The 16,204-nt window shown below is 36.1% G+C and overlaps 1 protein-coding gene across 1 annotated transcript in view; it reads left to right on the forward strand.

Moving 5' to 3' along the window:
* LOC119078680 overlaps positions 1–16,204 on the forward strand; it is a 34,692-nt gene that overhangs the window by 17,251 nt on the left and 1,237 nt on the right. The window contains exon 2 of the mRNA XM_037186338.1: positions 6,227–6,391. Coding sequence (XP_037042233.1) covers positions 6,293–6,391 — 99 coding nt within the window. The 5' untranslated portion in view covers positions 6,227–6,292. The remainder of the gene's footprint in view (positions 1–6,226; positions 6,392–16,204) is intronic.

Below are 16,204 nucleotides of genomic sequence, written 5' to 3' on the forward strand. Positions count from 1 at the left end.
TTCGTTGATGGGATTTTCATGACAATTTTGTTGACTTACGTCTGCAACTGGAGAATATTTTGCATCAACCTTATATTCTTTTGATAGAAATTGAAATTCCCTACAAAACGAGCTAAACGCGAATATTTTAGTTTCCATCTTAGAGTAATCATGATTACTCTAAGGTTTCCATTCATATGTCTGCAACACTTTTCGATATCTTTCTGGTGATGGCGTAAGATATTTTAACTGCAAAGTACACTAAATTATTGTGACAGTCTCCACTAGTAATTATTAATCCAATTTAGTAACTTCCTATTTACATGTCTAGGAGAAAATACCCAAAAATGACAGCCAGTACCGAAAACTCGGTTTCCAAAGGAAGTCCGAGCTTTAAAAAAAAATGATTAGCAGTTTCGTAATCAGGGGTCAATTGTAGATGGAACATACCCTCAGGCCTTAAAAATTAAAAAACTTTTTGAAACCACTAACATCAACCTTCTTGAAAAGGAGCCAAGTAAAATATTTTAAATTTATGTTAAAACTACTTGTGGAACTCCCTTCTAATGATTTCATGCAAAAGTAGCGATGGCTTATCACCTTTCAAAACAAAGTTGTTCAGCAAGCTAGCAAGTAAAGTACGGCACTGTCCTGCTGCAAAATTTTGTGTTTTGGCTCGAAATACAAACTTTTCACACGCCTCAACAAAAAAATGTCCTAGAAAGTAACTTTTGGTTCGTTTCGACTTCAAAGAAAGTTCCATTTTTCCTATAATTCCCCAGGTAAAACAACTGATGTAACATACTACGTGTGCAATTTATTGATGAAAGTGTGAAACTTAAAAAAAATTGTGTTAAGTGTAGATTTTAACGTATTTTCTTCAATTTCCAAAAAAAAACATTTTTGGAAAAGTTGGAAAATTCAGGAAAATGTTCTCCTTAAAATAGAACTTGATAAAAAGTGTGAGAACTTTAACAATCTTTTACTTCGTTTGTTTCGTATATTTTCTTCTGTTTGACATAACATCTTTTACTTTGTTAGTTGCAACATAATTTTTACTATAATGTAGGGAACATAGACTTAGGCAATTGCTTGATTTGGCCGTCGATGTCGATAACAGATAACTGATACAATTAGACTAACCTTTTGCGCGACTATAACGAGTGACACTCGTGCCAGACATGCCAAAACGTTATGGTTTCTATTGTTCTCAATAGAAGCGCAACAGGCTAATGACGAATACTGGGTAATTTCCCTGAAAGTAGAAATAGGGTTGGGTTTCTGCTTCTTAGGAAAAAAAAACCCGCCCAACACTCGAAATCAAATCTAATAAACTTGTCGCGTCGATCCACATTATTTGTCATTTGTAAACAGTGTCTTCTGTTTACAATGCTCCCTATTTTATTGCATATAATTTCGTCATTTAACATTGTCATTTCGTTATTGATGCGATATTTGAAGTGCTGGTTGCTTACAAGTGGTGCGTTCGTATTGTTGAAGAATGTCCGTACTTTCATGGGTTTTTAATTCCCATTCAAGGGACTGAGTTCCGAAAGGAATTATTATTATATTTTCCAAAGACTTGTACAACGAAATCCTCAGTTTTATTGGCGTTCTATTTGAAAGTGCCGTTGCTTTTATGTACGTTTATTGTGATCGTAAGAATATATTGTAATTGTCTGGAAAATAGAAAGAAATCCTTTTATGTTCATTATATTTTCGGGCTCTTTTTTTACTATATTGTGTTTCAATCGTTATTCAATTTAGATGTTCTTTTCGCGGTAAATATATAGACGAATAATATGCAGATGGAAATTGGCTTGTGTAAGCAAACCGAAAACAAAAACGGAAATTGATATGCCTACCTGAAACACCCACTTTTACTTTTTCACTTTTTAAGTAATCTATTGTGATGAACGCAGAAAAAAAAAGATAGAAAGCACCAGAACGGTTTTCTTTTTGCTTCGATGACACATAAGATTCAATCTTTCAAATTGGTTTCTGTGCGGTTATTACGTTATCTCATTTTAAAGGCATTTCATTCAGTACTGCCACAAAATAGTATTACTCTTGTAGCCGAAATTCTCATATTTTCGTTTTTTTTTTCATTCACTTTTCCTATAGGTATAAACAGAGGGGAGGTTGGATTACATCCACTGTAGAATGAGTTCAAAAAAAAGACCCGAGAAAAAAAAATGGGACAGACGGAAGATGGGGTATTAAAAGAATTTCTTATTCGTCCTCCGTCAGAATCACCATTAAAATTTCAATTTAACAAGACAACATCTATACATTTGAGTATCCATACAAACAAGACATATACCTTCGTAGAGATAACATTTACTCTTTTAAATGGCATTAAATATTAGCCAAGTCTTATTCTTTGTCGTGCTTATAGGTACAATGTAGCTCATAATCTTACTAAATTCTTCAGAATTTTCACCTTCTCTGAGTGGTTTGAAAGGTGAAGCCAATTAATTATTTTATTGAGTACGCTCGCTCATTGTATACGTACACATTAAATGCACTTTTCACGTTATAAAATCTGCAATAAATTCTGTCACTGTCGATTCAACTGTTCTCGATTTTGTGACTAAAATTTGAATTTTAAGTGAACGATTCGATGAAAAAGTGAACCGAAAAGTACATTTCAACGCTTCCTTGTATGAAAATGACGCTACGCTAGAAAGACCTCCGCACATTCCATTTTGAATTTCGACCGCACTTACGACATGAATTTGAATGGTCCCAAGTGGTATATTAATAAATTTGGAAACCATTACACTTATACTTATCGTGTCGTTTAAGTCTGTTTATTGATCAATCAATAAACGAATATACCTAAATTAAATAAATCTATTACTTGATCTGTTCTGTGCCTGGGGCTTATTATAATCTTTTACTTCAATGCGTTAAACATACAATTTTCTAAATAAAAACCACTGAACGGGAGCTCATTGCTTATTTTTGTCGCAGTTGTCACTAACAGATGCCGTTTCTAGTTCGTGAGCGTATTAAGTTCAATTTCACTTCTATTTGGTTTATTAACTCAGAACAAAAAGGATCACTCCTCATACAAATGCTCACAGATTCAAAATCAGAAACTTATACAAAAAAAATACAAAGAAAACAAATAAATTGAACAAGACAAAATAATAAATGACAAGAGCATCAATTATCGAAACAGAAAAATAAAAGAATAAAGTAAAAGTAAGAAAGATAAAGTAATAAAACGAAAAAGATTACGAAAACGACGGACTGTACGTACGCAAGAACGACTAAAAGACAACATATGAATTCCTCAACAAAACTAACGACTAACAAATGCTAGCATGCTCATGCTCAGTGCTAGAAACATAATGCGTTAACGGTATGATCTGATCAATGCCACTAGACGATCCACCTTAATGTCTTTATGAATGTCCCACTAGGCGTTCAAAGCAAATTCGCTTGAAGGATGCTATTGAATTGCTCTGCTTGATAGTATTAGGTGACATGTCATGGTGTGACGAGGAATGATCAACAAACTGGAGCGTCTAGACATTTGAAAGTTGTCGTGCAAATAGCCCGGTATCTTGTCAACAAGTAGCTTGAAGACGAGAACTATCGATCGGTACTTCAAGAATTCCATTATGTGACAACCCAATATCCTGTTTAGGTCCTCTCAGCTCTCTCGTAGTACCACGCCTTCCATAATTCCAAAGACAAACCGAACACATGCAGCAAATGCCCGCTCGAGCACTTGAATAGATTTAACACTCAGATTAGTTGAATATGTGGATCCATAGTATGTAAACAGAGGAAGGATGAGTGATGTAATTAGCATCGGTGTCGTTAAGATGTTCTGATTCGGTCATAAACTCCTCAATCTTTAAAAGACTTTAGATTACGAACATTGTTAGAGTTGGTGACCGTAACATCATCAATAACGATATCAGGAACTGTAACCCTGAGCGATCCGTAGGTAAAAACAATCGGCTGAGTTTTCTTGGCATTTAACAATATACCGTTTTCAATTGCCCACGAACAAACAGCGGCATCATTGATCATCGTGAATGAGTCAGCAATTTCCAGTGGAAATTTTCCACTTCCTCGCAGAAACAATACAACTGTACATAAGGTCCCTGACCGTGATGTGCGGATGCGAAAACCTGATCGTGATTTGCTTATGCAAATTTACATGTAAAATAAAATATACCGCAAATCACGGTTATGTTGGATCTTGATTTGCGGTATAATTTGTATGACGCTTTAGATACCTCCAAATATCGGTCTCTATTGAATTTCATATAAAATACCACAAATCACGGACACCATAACGCAAATCTCGATCCAATTAAAAAATTAAACTTAGTTAAAGAATTTCTTTAAATATCGATTAATTTTTTATTAATTGCGAAGCGAAATGTTCAATCTTCATAATAAAGTTTACCATTACTCCTGGATGTCAAAGGATTTCAAGAAAACGACGTACAAAGTTAAAAATTGTCACAATACCACAAATCACTGTCAGGGACCTTAGTTAAATAGTTCATGTTTAAAATCAAAAACGCTTTAGGCAAAAAGTTTTGCAACTTCAAAGATTTGTCGAGTGCAAGATGTCTTTGTAATAACATTATTGAAACCACTTTTTGAATTATGTTGAAGGCGAGACTTTAAATTTTTGCGGATTTTAAATACCAAGGGTGTCGAAAGAAGTGCTAGAAACATGAAAAGTATGGCGTTTGACTATGCATCTGCATCAGACTATTTTTGATATTTTTTAGAATGCTTGTTTCAATTTGTTTAAACCATTCTCACGTTTAGAATCAAATTCTGTTTTCTAGATTTGAAAATTGATGGTAAAATTCTATTGAAACTGTAATCGTCAAATAGTAGTCGGTTACATTGTATGCTGCGAAAGTAATTCATTACATGAGATAACAATTTTCTGATAAAAGCAAACTCACAAGTGTGTTTTTGAACAAAAAACTATTGTAACTGTCTTTTCCGAATATCCGAGCCGAAGGCGACAAGCACACTTGTCAAAAAACGCTTACCAAAATAAGTTGCTTAAAAACACAGGTAGTGGAATCCAAGATATTCTGGTCTGTTACCTGTTGATTTTCACATAGGAAAATGAAAGAAAGGAACCAAACGAAAATAGTCCATATTTAAGATCATTTTCAAAGGGGGCAAATTGCTATGTCATGGTCAACTTTTACATGAAACAGGAGGTAAGGATCTTTACTGCAGTCTTCAAGGAACTATCAGTTAAGTAACTCTCTCAAGACCCAGCGTCCCAGCGAACATAAAGTAAAATCGGCGAGTCTGTACAACTTTCTTGGATAGATTTTCTAAGAAAATTTAATTATTTCTTTCAATGAAATATTCCACCGTTTAAGTTTCAATATACTCTGCAAAAAAATGTAATTTTTCTCAGAATCTACGACGCAACTAAACTCCCTTCTTACTATCAATATTTCAGGATTATTTTACCACAAATTATTGATCAATGCAATGAGATTGTGGTGGCTGCGTTTGTTTATATTTACGTCATATATTAATAATCCTCTGTAGAAGCATAAGCTTTAAGCTTCTAAGAAACACAAATAAAGCGAGATAATGCGTAGTTTGTATTCAATTTTAGTTCACTACATTGGCATGGTATACAACACAAACAAGTTGTTAACACAGCTAATCCGAAGTAAAGAAATTGTCGAGAGAGTTTACCATTGATTAATTAAGCGTCCTTCATCACTTTTTTTTTGTAAACAATAATAACAACCGTTGATGTGCCCTAATTTGAAATAATTTTATTGGAAGTCTGGGTGGGAATGGGAAAAGATTTTTATTTAGGAAAAGAGCCTCTTATAACGTCGTTCACTTAATTTCTATAATTAACTGGTACTGCTCTGTTTTATTGTTTCGTAATGTGTTGCTTATGATGGATAATGCAACGTATCATCATCAATTAAAATGAGTTAAAATTAGAAAACGAATTTGAAAAGAAAATATAATAAAAATTGAGATTTGATTTAAGTGAAAATAAATATAAAATTCAGAGAATCACAAAGGACGGATCAGATAATTTGGACTATTTCCATTTCCCTTTTTCTTATAAGCCCTAATGATTGATTCTGTAAAATACATTTTTAATGTAGGATAATCCTTTTCATCAGAACAGTGATGGAGGATACGACAAACATACACTCTATACCAGTCCCGTGCACAACAATACATTATAATTTCATAATCTTGTTTGCAGGCAAAACTTTTTCCAACTATCCCCAACAATCTCAGTATATCAACCAGCGCACCAACAGAATACAATATGATGTCATCGTCAATGCAAATAGCTTACCAACTTTTGGTTTTATCAGTTATTATGACTGTGGTGGTTTCCCGACCACAAAATGGAATCGAAAATCAGGTATGGACATTAAAATATTGAATGCATAATTTGTGATTTATGCAACAAGAATCGTATCAAGGTATCATATCGCGCTAGATGGGTATTATCAACCCGAGGCGAAGCCAAGGTCGACTAGACACCACGTGCGATAATATACCAATATATGATCCGTGTTGCTTTCGTGTAATAATCTTCCTCATTTCGATATTACAAAGAGGCAAGAAACAGTTCAATTCCGTCACAGATTTGCATAAATGGTTGCACAATAGTTTTCGCTTTGTATCACAACATCACCGGTGCGAATGAGTGTATTAATGCAAATTTGAAATCGAAAGGCAATGATGTGTGTGACGTCCATTAGTTTTTGATGTCAATTACCGAGAAATTTATTTACCTTAAGTATTGAAGATGGTTGGGTGACCGTTTCCGGCGTCTGTAGACATTTTTTTTAATGCGAATTTTAAATGGAATGAATTTTAATGTAAATTTACTTTGTATACATGACAAGCACTTTAATTAAATGGAGCATCGGATATTATGTGATGTTTATGATGCAAATTTTAACGTCCTTACATTAGAGTGCGTTTTCCTTGAAGAAAGTAATCCGTACCAGAACTCACTTTCATCGGATAATTTCCATAAAATTAATGGCAATGCTTCTTAGTAAATAAACGAGCTATCTGCAATCTGCATATTACATTACATCTCATTAAAAGATGATATTTGTAGTCAATAAAAGCCAACGCGATGTTTACTTGTTGCAATAATGTACTTTTGCAAACGAGACGTGTATGTATCGATGTAGTCATTAAATCTGTTATTTCACGTGTTTGAGGTACTTTTGGCTGATTGATCTTTTACTTCATTTGTTTAGCATGAAATTTGTAATAATGTCAGAGAACAAAAGACGATAAATTATTGTTAAACAACTAGCACTACCCTATTGCCCTATCTTTCCTTGAATGATATTTAATCCAACCGTTCCCAATGCTACAATTATTTCAAAATATTTCAAAAATTTTAGTAATTATCTTCGGTGCACAATTTTGCAACAGCTGGTTGTAAACATTAACAGCTGGTCTATAATAGCTTTGTTTCTATCAATTGAAGTGAATTTGCCGTTTTAAACACCTTCGGGAATTCTGGTGAACTTTCGGAATTGCTTTGAAACTTTCGTAAATTATCGGAAACTGTTGGAAATTCTAGTGAACTTTCGGACTTCATCGGGGAAATTTCAGTTTTTGACATTTATCTGTCAAATGATATGTCCTAATGCCGAAACAACCAGCTGTTACAAAATAACTTAGGCATATAAATTTCGTTCAAGCGCAGTATATACGCCGAAATTAAGTGTGCCTCAGAATTCAGATGCATTAGATGGACGCTTCTCACTTTCCATTTTGAATTTTCTGCGCACTGACTGTTTGAATTGGAAGTTCGAGGCAAATTGGTCAAAAACACTTTTTTGGACCTGTTGTGTACCAAAGCACTCATTTCATAGTATACTCATTATAAATTCAGTTCCGACGTTCCATACAAAGTAAGAGGTCAAATGCCAATTGGCATTAAAAAAAGGCCGATGCTAATGGCACGCGCGTGCGAATAGTAAATAATAGACTATTCCCACGCGCGTGCGATTAGTGTATCATAGACTATTCGTACGCGCGTCCGATTAGTGTTTAAGAGACTATTCGCACGCGCGTGCGATTAGTGTTTAATAGACTATTCGCACGCTCCTAATCTTTGGCTAGTCAGAAAGTATTAGAATTCTAGTTTATTTTGCATATACAATGTGTTGTAGCACAGCACTGCTACTAGCATGAACAGTGTTCATTGAACACTCATTCTTCCAACGACAAAAAGCCTTCAAATTTTCAAAGATATCTCTTGCTTGTGTTCATTGCACTCCAAGCTAAAGTGATCATAGTGGTCTGCTGCAGAAAGTACTCTATTTTACATGAAAATATTTTTCCGGTGTCTTTTAGTTGTGTGACATATTGTGAAGTTTCAGTGAAGTTTCAGAGTACGACTCATGCTTGAAGTGCGTTGATGTGTTGTGTGTTTTTATTTACACTCCAAATATTTCTTATTTTCATTCTAGTAGCAGAGTTGTGGCTGTAGACGCACGTTAAAACTTTTTTTTCGAATAATTGTCCTATGATGCAGTCACAGATGGTGCAAAGTTCGGAGCAATTCTGAAGATGTAGTATTCAGTTATATTTGGCATTACCTGAGTAGGGGGAAACCTTACGTAGTTGTCCAGAGATGCGAAATCAACGAGAAAATAGTTCCTTCTGTAATGTTTGTCACCGCTCTAACTTGAGTAAATCAGATTTTGATAAACTGTTTTGCTCCCGTTTCGTAATCGTAAAATTAGAGCTATTATAGGGGACTGGTTTTTCACATATACATCGTTTACATCGTTAGGCACAGCTGACGAAATCTATACCTCCCCTAACAGGGGAAAAAATTGTCAATATCGGATGATGGGATCGGAAGTTAGGGTTACTTTTTTTTCTTCTATCTTGTGTAAATTACATCTGATTTTCGTGAATTTTTTATTTTAGTTTAAAAGGTATGTATGACTGTAAAGCAAAGGTATTGTTTTTAGAGCACTGAAAAAATAGCTGCCGCCATATTGGATTTTAGTGTTTTTGCCCACTTCTTTGAGTCATTTTCAAGCGATTTTCATTAATTATTTAGAGATGCAGCTTTACAGTGTAATATTGTAATATGATTGAAGCTTTGACACTGATAGTTGTTTCATATGGGTCGACGTAGCTTATGTTTTTGTAAAAGTAGTTACTAGGTGACTTTGTTTTCTTTTTAGCTTTATTATGTAAAACGGATCAGTGATTGTGTCTCAGTCATATTGTGAAAGGAGTTACTTTTGACTTCGGTTTATTTTGCAAAGGGAATCACTAGGTGACTTCGTTCTCTTTTGTAGGAGGAATCAGTGGCTGTGTCTCGGTCATTTTGTAAAAGGAGTCACTAGATGACTTTGTTTTATTTTGTAAAAGGGATCAGTAGTTGTGTCTTTTGTAAAAGGAATCACTAGTTGACTTCGTTTTGTTTTGCAAGCGCGTGCGATTAGTCCATTAAACACTAATCGCACGCGCGTGCGAATAGTCTATTAAACACTAATCGCACGCGCGTGCGAATAGTCTATTAAACACTAATCGCACGCGCGTGCGAATAGTCTATTAAACACTAATGGCACGCGCGTGCGACTAGGCTATTATACACTAATCGCACACGCGTGCCATTAGTCACTTCGTTAAAAAAAATCTGTTCTGGGTCTTCGTTTGATAGTACCACGGCAGAGTAAAAGTAACCCAGGCAGGAGCGCTTGTTTGACTAGGGACCTGAATAATCTAGTAGCCCTATGTTTTTTGCGAATTAAATTTTTCAACTTATGTCAGTGTTCATTTGAGTTCATTTTCATACAATGTATTAGGTCCCTCCTCTGACGTTTCAATAATGAACCGCTCCTGCCAGGTTTACTTTTACTCTGCCGTGATAGTACCAACTCAACTACTAAACAACCAGACATGGATGTAAAGCTTTTTATAGGAAATTATTCTCACTGGCGATGGCCCAGCTCCATCAAACACTAGCAGGTGATACTTTGAACAAATGATGAAACAGATCTTAATGTACGATGGCAATACGTCTGCTATTTGTAAAATGTTAAAATTAATCTTTGAGATGACATTTAGGAAAGTTTTCGACGGAATTCAGTCTGTCGACATACTAAAATGTAGGAATTTAATCCTCAAATTTCTTTATTCATCTGAATAATCACATTTATTCATTTATTGCAATTACGCAAAGGTTGTTTATGGAAGACCTATCCATGCACCCATATCCGTAGAATGGGTGAATGTTTTAATACAAAATAAAAAATGCAGCGACGACGTTACCCATTGTGTGTTCGCCCGACGAGTATTATACACATAAGCATTAGCGGGATAATAAACCATATATTTGAAGTTAAAGTACATAAAATTTTCCAGCTTATAAAGTTTAGAACTTCTCATATTCTCATCGTCAGTGAAATATAATTCGAGAAACACAAACAATATTCTTGAGTTAAGCATGAAGTTGTGAAATTAATTACAACCGATGCTTTGTCATTATAACGTAACACCCAGGCTCACAGTTTTCTGTTATATCAAATAAAGCATTTTATTTAACAAACGGAAAAACTATTAATTATAATTAGCTTCTTCATCACAGCACTACAAATAGGTTGATGCATTTTCATGGGCGTGGGTGGATAATGAAGTTTTATTTAGTAAAAATACTGCCGGAAACAGAATAATTTTTATGTCGGATTAAGACCACAACAGCTGACCGAACAAATGAATATGGTGTTATGTACAGTCATGAACACCTAAAATTGCCTAATTCTCATGTTTTTATTGTTTTATTTTGTTACGCACATTCATGTGTGTTTCATATGTGTATGTGTCACAAGATATGAATGTGTGCAACCAAGTGATAACTACACGGCACTTTCAGTGGTTCATGACTCTAGATCAAATACCAGAAAGGTAGCGTTTACCTCTCTAATTTGTAACTAGTGCTGTGATTGTCTGGGCTAATTTAACATCTTTTCTGTGAAAAATTTCCTTCATCGTCATCTTGTCCTACTCCGCGGGGGACACCGATGTATGACTGCAATTCACTTTTTGCTGCATGTAGAATGTAGTAGTAGTAGTGTATTAGAAAATTTCATCGTTGCATGATTGGCATAGTTGTCATCGAATTTAGGTTTTTTAAGTTGGTACACGGTTGCTGTCACTTGCAACTAACTTTACTTCGAATGAATAAAATCACATCACGTGTGTTGTTATTTTCGTTTTCGCCGTCTCCATATTTGCTAATAAAAAAGTGAGTTTTGTGTATCCCACAAACTAATAGAACTGATTTTTATAATTTTAAATTTGGAATTAAGATGCCATTCGTTTGCTGTGTTCCCGGATGCTTCGAAAATGGCAAGGGAATATTGCATTCATTTCCCAAAAATCAAGAACAGTGCGAGAAGTGGATAGCGGCAACTAGAACTTTCTTCATGGATAGTGAAACGGCTTGGAAAACATTCCATAAAGTTTGCAGAAAACACTTTCGGGAAACGGATCTACGGAACGGCAATTTACTGAAAAGGGATGTTGTTCCCAGTCAAGTGCTACCTCATTCAGTAACATTGGAACATGATTATTGCGTCCGAAATTCAGTTGCTGTAAATGCGATCGTGGTCAAAGAACATCTTGAAGCAGATCCATTCAATTCAGTCGTCAACGAAAGTGTCATCGTACCGGAAGACAACTGTCGTTTTCAAAACAGTGCAATGGAAGTTAACGAGAGCGGTAAATTCAATGAAAATGTGTTATTGGTGGCGGTGCCGATGGATCTACAGTTCGATGAGTCGAACATCGATGGAGTCAAATTAATAATGGGATCGGCTGACGTAAATGTTGCAACACAAGACTGCGATACGAAAGTTTGTCGTTCGCGAGAAATCGTTATGGAAGTTGAAAGTTGCAACGACAATTCCGGTAGCCTTGCGACTGTGTTCCAGAAGCAGTTCAATGGAGGTGACTATATTTCTGAAGATAAGATAAGTAACACTTCGATACGTTCCGCTGTTGCTGCTCAAGAAATCCCAAAGAAAAATCTTACCAGAAAGTATGATCCAGTAGCACGGAAAATGAGATATTTACAAAACAGAAATAAGACTCTGTCAGCAAAGTTGAAACAGATTCAGTCAGCCAATTTGAAGTCACACAAGCAATCTGCCGTCAAGAGAAAGATTGACTCTACATTGAGAACGTTGTCTATGGAGCTTCCTGCCGCGCAATTCAATTTCATCAAGTTACAACTCAAGAACACAGGAAGAGCAAAAAAAGGAAATCGGTTTACGTTTGACGAAAAAACGTTGGCTTTGGTCATCTACAAGCAAAACCCGAAGCGATACAATCATCTTCGTAAAATATCAAACCTTCCGACTAGACAGACACTGATCGTTCATTCAGCTACAATTCGGTTCAAGGAAGGGTTGAACTGTCATTTAATGAATTTTGTCCGAGAGGCTGTATCGCAAATGGAACCATTAGAGAAAATATGCACGGTCGTCTGGGACGAAATGTCGTTAACATCCAGTCTACATTTTGACCACATCAAGGATTATATTGACGGATTTGAGGATCACGGAACGAAACGGACCAATAATTTTGCAACCCATGCACTGGTCTTCATGGTTAGAGGCGTGAAAACATCGTACAAGCAACCAATCTCGTACTTCCTCACCGAATCTTTGACGTCCACCGAATTGGCAGAGCTAATTAGACTCGTCACTATAGCTGTAATGGACACTGGTAGGCTGCTCATTAACTTTGAAATATGGATTCGTGTCCCACTGTTGTTTTTCTTTTAGGGTTACAAGTCATTGCTTCAGTGTGTGATGTTGTTAGCACGAACTACGCTGCTGTCAATATACTAATTGGTCCGAAACGTGTTCGCGGTAACACATTAGGACAGCTTCTTCAATACACAATCAATGGGACAAAAATCTGCCACATTTTTGATCCCCCACATTTGATCAAATCAATCCGAAATAATTTGCTGGTTAAAGATTTGTGTCACACAATTTCATTCAACGAAACGAAATTCAAATCCAACGGATCAATTATGTGGAACGAAAAGAACAAGCAAAAACGGATGGCGTCGTGGAAAGACGTTTCGGACTTTTATGTTTTCAACAACAACCCCGATTCCGGGCTTATGAATTTAATACCAGAAATTAAAAGCGAACATATGTGGCCAACACGCGGTAAAATGAAGGTCAACCTGGCAACGCAGGTATTCAGTGGGACCTACGGTCGGAATATGTACACATCCTGTAAAAGAAAGCAATTTTCGAATGACTGTATCGGAACTGCTGCCGTGTTGCTGTTTTTCAATGATCTTTTCGATAGTGTCAATTGCGCCGACATACCAATTGCCGGCAAATTAGTTGGAGCGGTACAAAAAGACTCTGGACATTATTCATTTTGGGATTACGCAATACGGATGCTTGACTCTATGAATTTTTCTGCAAACATAAATACTGGCCGTCCAAACAAAAGCAACGTTTGCAAACATTGGATTTCAACGTTAAAGGGACTACGACAAATTTCGGATCGATTGTTTGCCATGGGATTGGAATCAATTGGACTACGACGGTTTAACCAGGACGGACTGGAAAACCATTTTTTCAAAATTCGAAACAATTGTGGATCAAATCCCAAACCGAATGCACGTGACTTCAGAAGTGCGTATACAACTGCCATCATAGCCAGTCACCTGTCCGACCACTCTTTGAAGGCCAATTGTGAAGCAGATGGCGATAAATACATTCTTCAACATATCCAATCGCTATTCACATTCAATGAGGAACCAAGAGGCGGCGGCACTACTGTATTCAATGTAATGTCGACAAGCAGCGATCACAAATCTGCGAACGATCCACAAGATTTCGACCGTTTTAGCACATCGAAAGATTCAAAAGCAATTACTTTCGCCGAAGATGAAGCATTGAATTGTCTAGCTGGAAAAGTGTGCAAGCAAATTTTAGAAAAAATCAAATGCGATTCATGCTCCGCCACAGTCACCATGATTACGACTAAAACGAAGCGCAAGTGTGTTGAGCACGACATCATAAGCAAGCAGTCATCTAATAACATCGTCCTCCCGACAGTCTTCTTCATCAATTGCATTAAGAAAATTGCCGTGAACGTGCAGAAGAAGTTACCGATTTTATGTGCTGAGAAGAATCTGACGCGAAAATTGCTTTCAGGCATGGGCTTAAGTATTTCTAAGCTTTTCATTTTATTCCAATTGTTTTAATCGTTCTCAATCAAAGTCGCGGTCTGTTTTCAATTTGTCGAGTTGAGACGTTCAAAATTCCAATTTTCATTCTTCTTTTCCTAAGACCAACGCGACACATTATTTTAAATTCTTAAATTTTCTCTTAAAACGAGCTCTTATATACAGGATTGACATTCGAGAATAGTGCATCGATTGGTTGTGATCTTCACCACGAGAAACTCGAGTCCGAAATGAAGAACATTACAGCGAAATTTATGATAAACCGCTACGTCGTACAAATTAATAGAATTTTGAATGGAACTGCAGATGTGGCTGCAGACATTATACAAAAGAAAGCATTGGATTTTCGCTCAAAGAAAAAACACATTGGAAAATTTGTTCCACCCTCGACAGCCAACGGTGCTTAATCTTTTGTCACAGTTTTGTTTTTGATTTTCTGTATAATCTGAGTGCAAAGAATATTGTGCACTCTGCGCATTAATTATACAAAATGAAGCATTGGAATAGGGAAACCTTAATTATAAATGGTGATACATGTTGCATGAAGCTATGAAATTTTTATTATTTTTTTTATGTTGAATTGAACAGCAATTGTTTTATGTGATAGAAAATGGATATTTATTTAAAGGCTGTGTTTAAAATCTGAAATAAAATGAATTAGTCTAACATCACATGGGAAGTTGGTTTTTATAAAATGGACTCTTTTCTGCCCTCAAACTCAAAATCTCAAAACCTGAAACGATTACTACGGGATTGCTATTCGAAAAATTGTAATTGGTTCTGTAAAATAATTGACATAATTGTTGCCGGCATTTTTATCGGTAAATAATTTCACCTTCATTCCATTCAATAAAATCTTATACGGCATCTTCGATGATACCGTTTCAAAAATTTAAATTGCAAATTTAAGCACGATTAGTACTTTATTTGCTATCTATTTAATTCCTGTGCCAATTATACAAAAAAAAGCATTGGAATCGGGAAACCCGTATAAAACATGATAGCTTCTTGTGTAAATTGATGTTGCCATAAACTCCTACAGAGTGTAATGAAAAAATACAGGTAAATGTTTGTAGAGCTATAACGAATATGCATTTTAAAATTGTACCACGCATTTAACACAATTGAAACTACATGCTTGAATGTGTTCATTATGCAAACAACTTCACAGTATATTGATAATAACAGGAATGAGACGTTTGTAGATATACTTATTTAGAGTAGTGCAGCTATATAAACTAATCACAAGAAAAATTTCATGCACTTGTACACCCATGGCGGGGGAGCGTAGGGCAACAACAAATTGTCCCCAGCGAACACGATTCTGCGCTAAGGCGTTGACTTCATTCCAGGTTTTTCCTTGGTAGCTGCGGTAGCTGCGGGTTCCAATCAAGCGCAGCTTTCGCTAGTCCTCGCTGGGTCTACGTAGAGTGTGTCCCATCGAATTCCATTTCTTTTGTTAAAAAGTAGCCAAAACCTTGAGGGAAACGAGTGTTGAACTGTCCGTTTCCATAAAAAACCCCACACTCTCGGAAGTTTTGAGTATCTGATGGATACTCCTTGTCGAGATTTGTACCGACGTTACAGTCTCTAACTTCATAAGCTAACTTCTCGTAAGATGTCAATTCACGCCGTAAGTGCGGTCGAAATTCAAAATGAAAAGTGCGGAGGTCTTTTTAACGTAGCGTCATTTTCATACAGTGAAGCGTTGAAATGTATTTTTAGGTTCACTTTTTAATCGAATCGTTCACTTAAAATTCAAATTTTCGGCACACTTACGGCGTGCCAACGACCCCAGAACAAGGAAAAGCAAGAGATTTTATGAACGGTCATTTAACCCCTTGTTTTGCACGCCCGGACTGGCCATATGGTGAATTCGGGGGATTCCCGATGAGCCTTGCCCGGACTGGCCATATGGTGAATTCGGGGGATTCCCGATGGGCCTTTTGGATTTTTGTA

Source organism: Bradysia coprophila, unplaced genomic scaffold (genome assembly GCF_014529535.1).
Source record: "Bradysia coprophila strain Holo2 unplaced genomic scaffold, BU_Bcop_v1 contig_297, whole genome shotgun sequence".
Classification (NCBI taxonomy): domain Eukaryota; kingdom Metazoa; phylum Arthropoda; class Insecta; order Diptera; family Sciaridae; genus Bradysia; species Bradysia coprophila.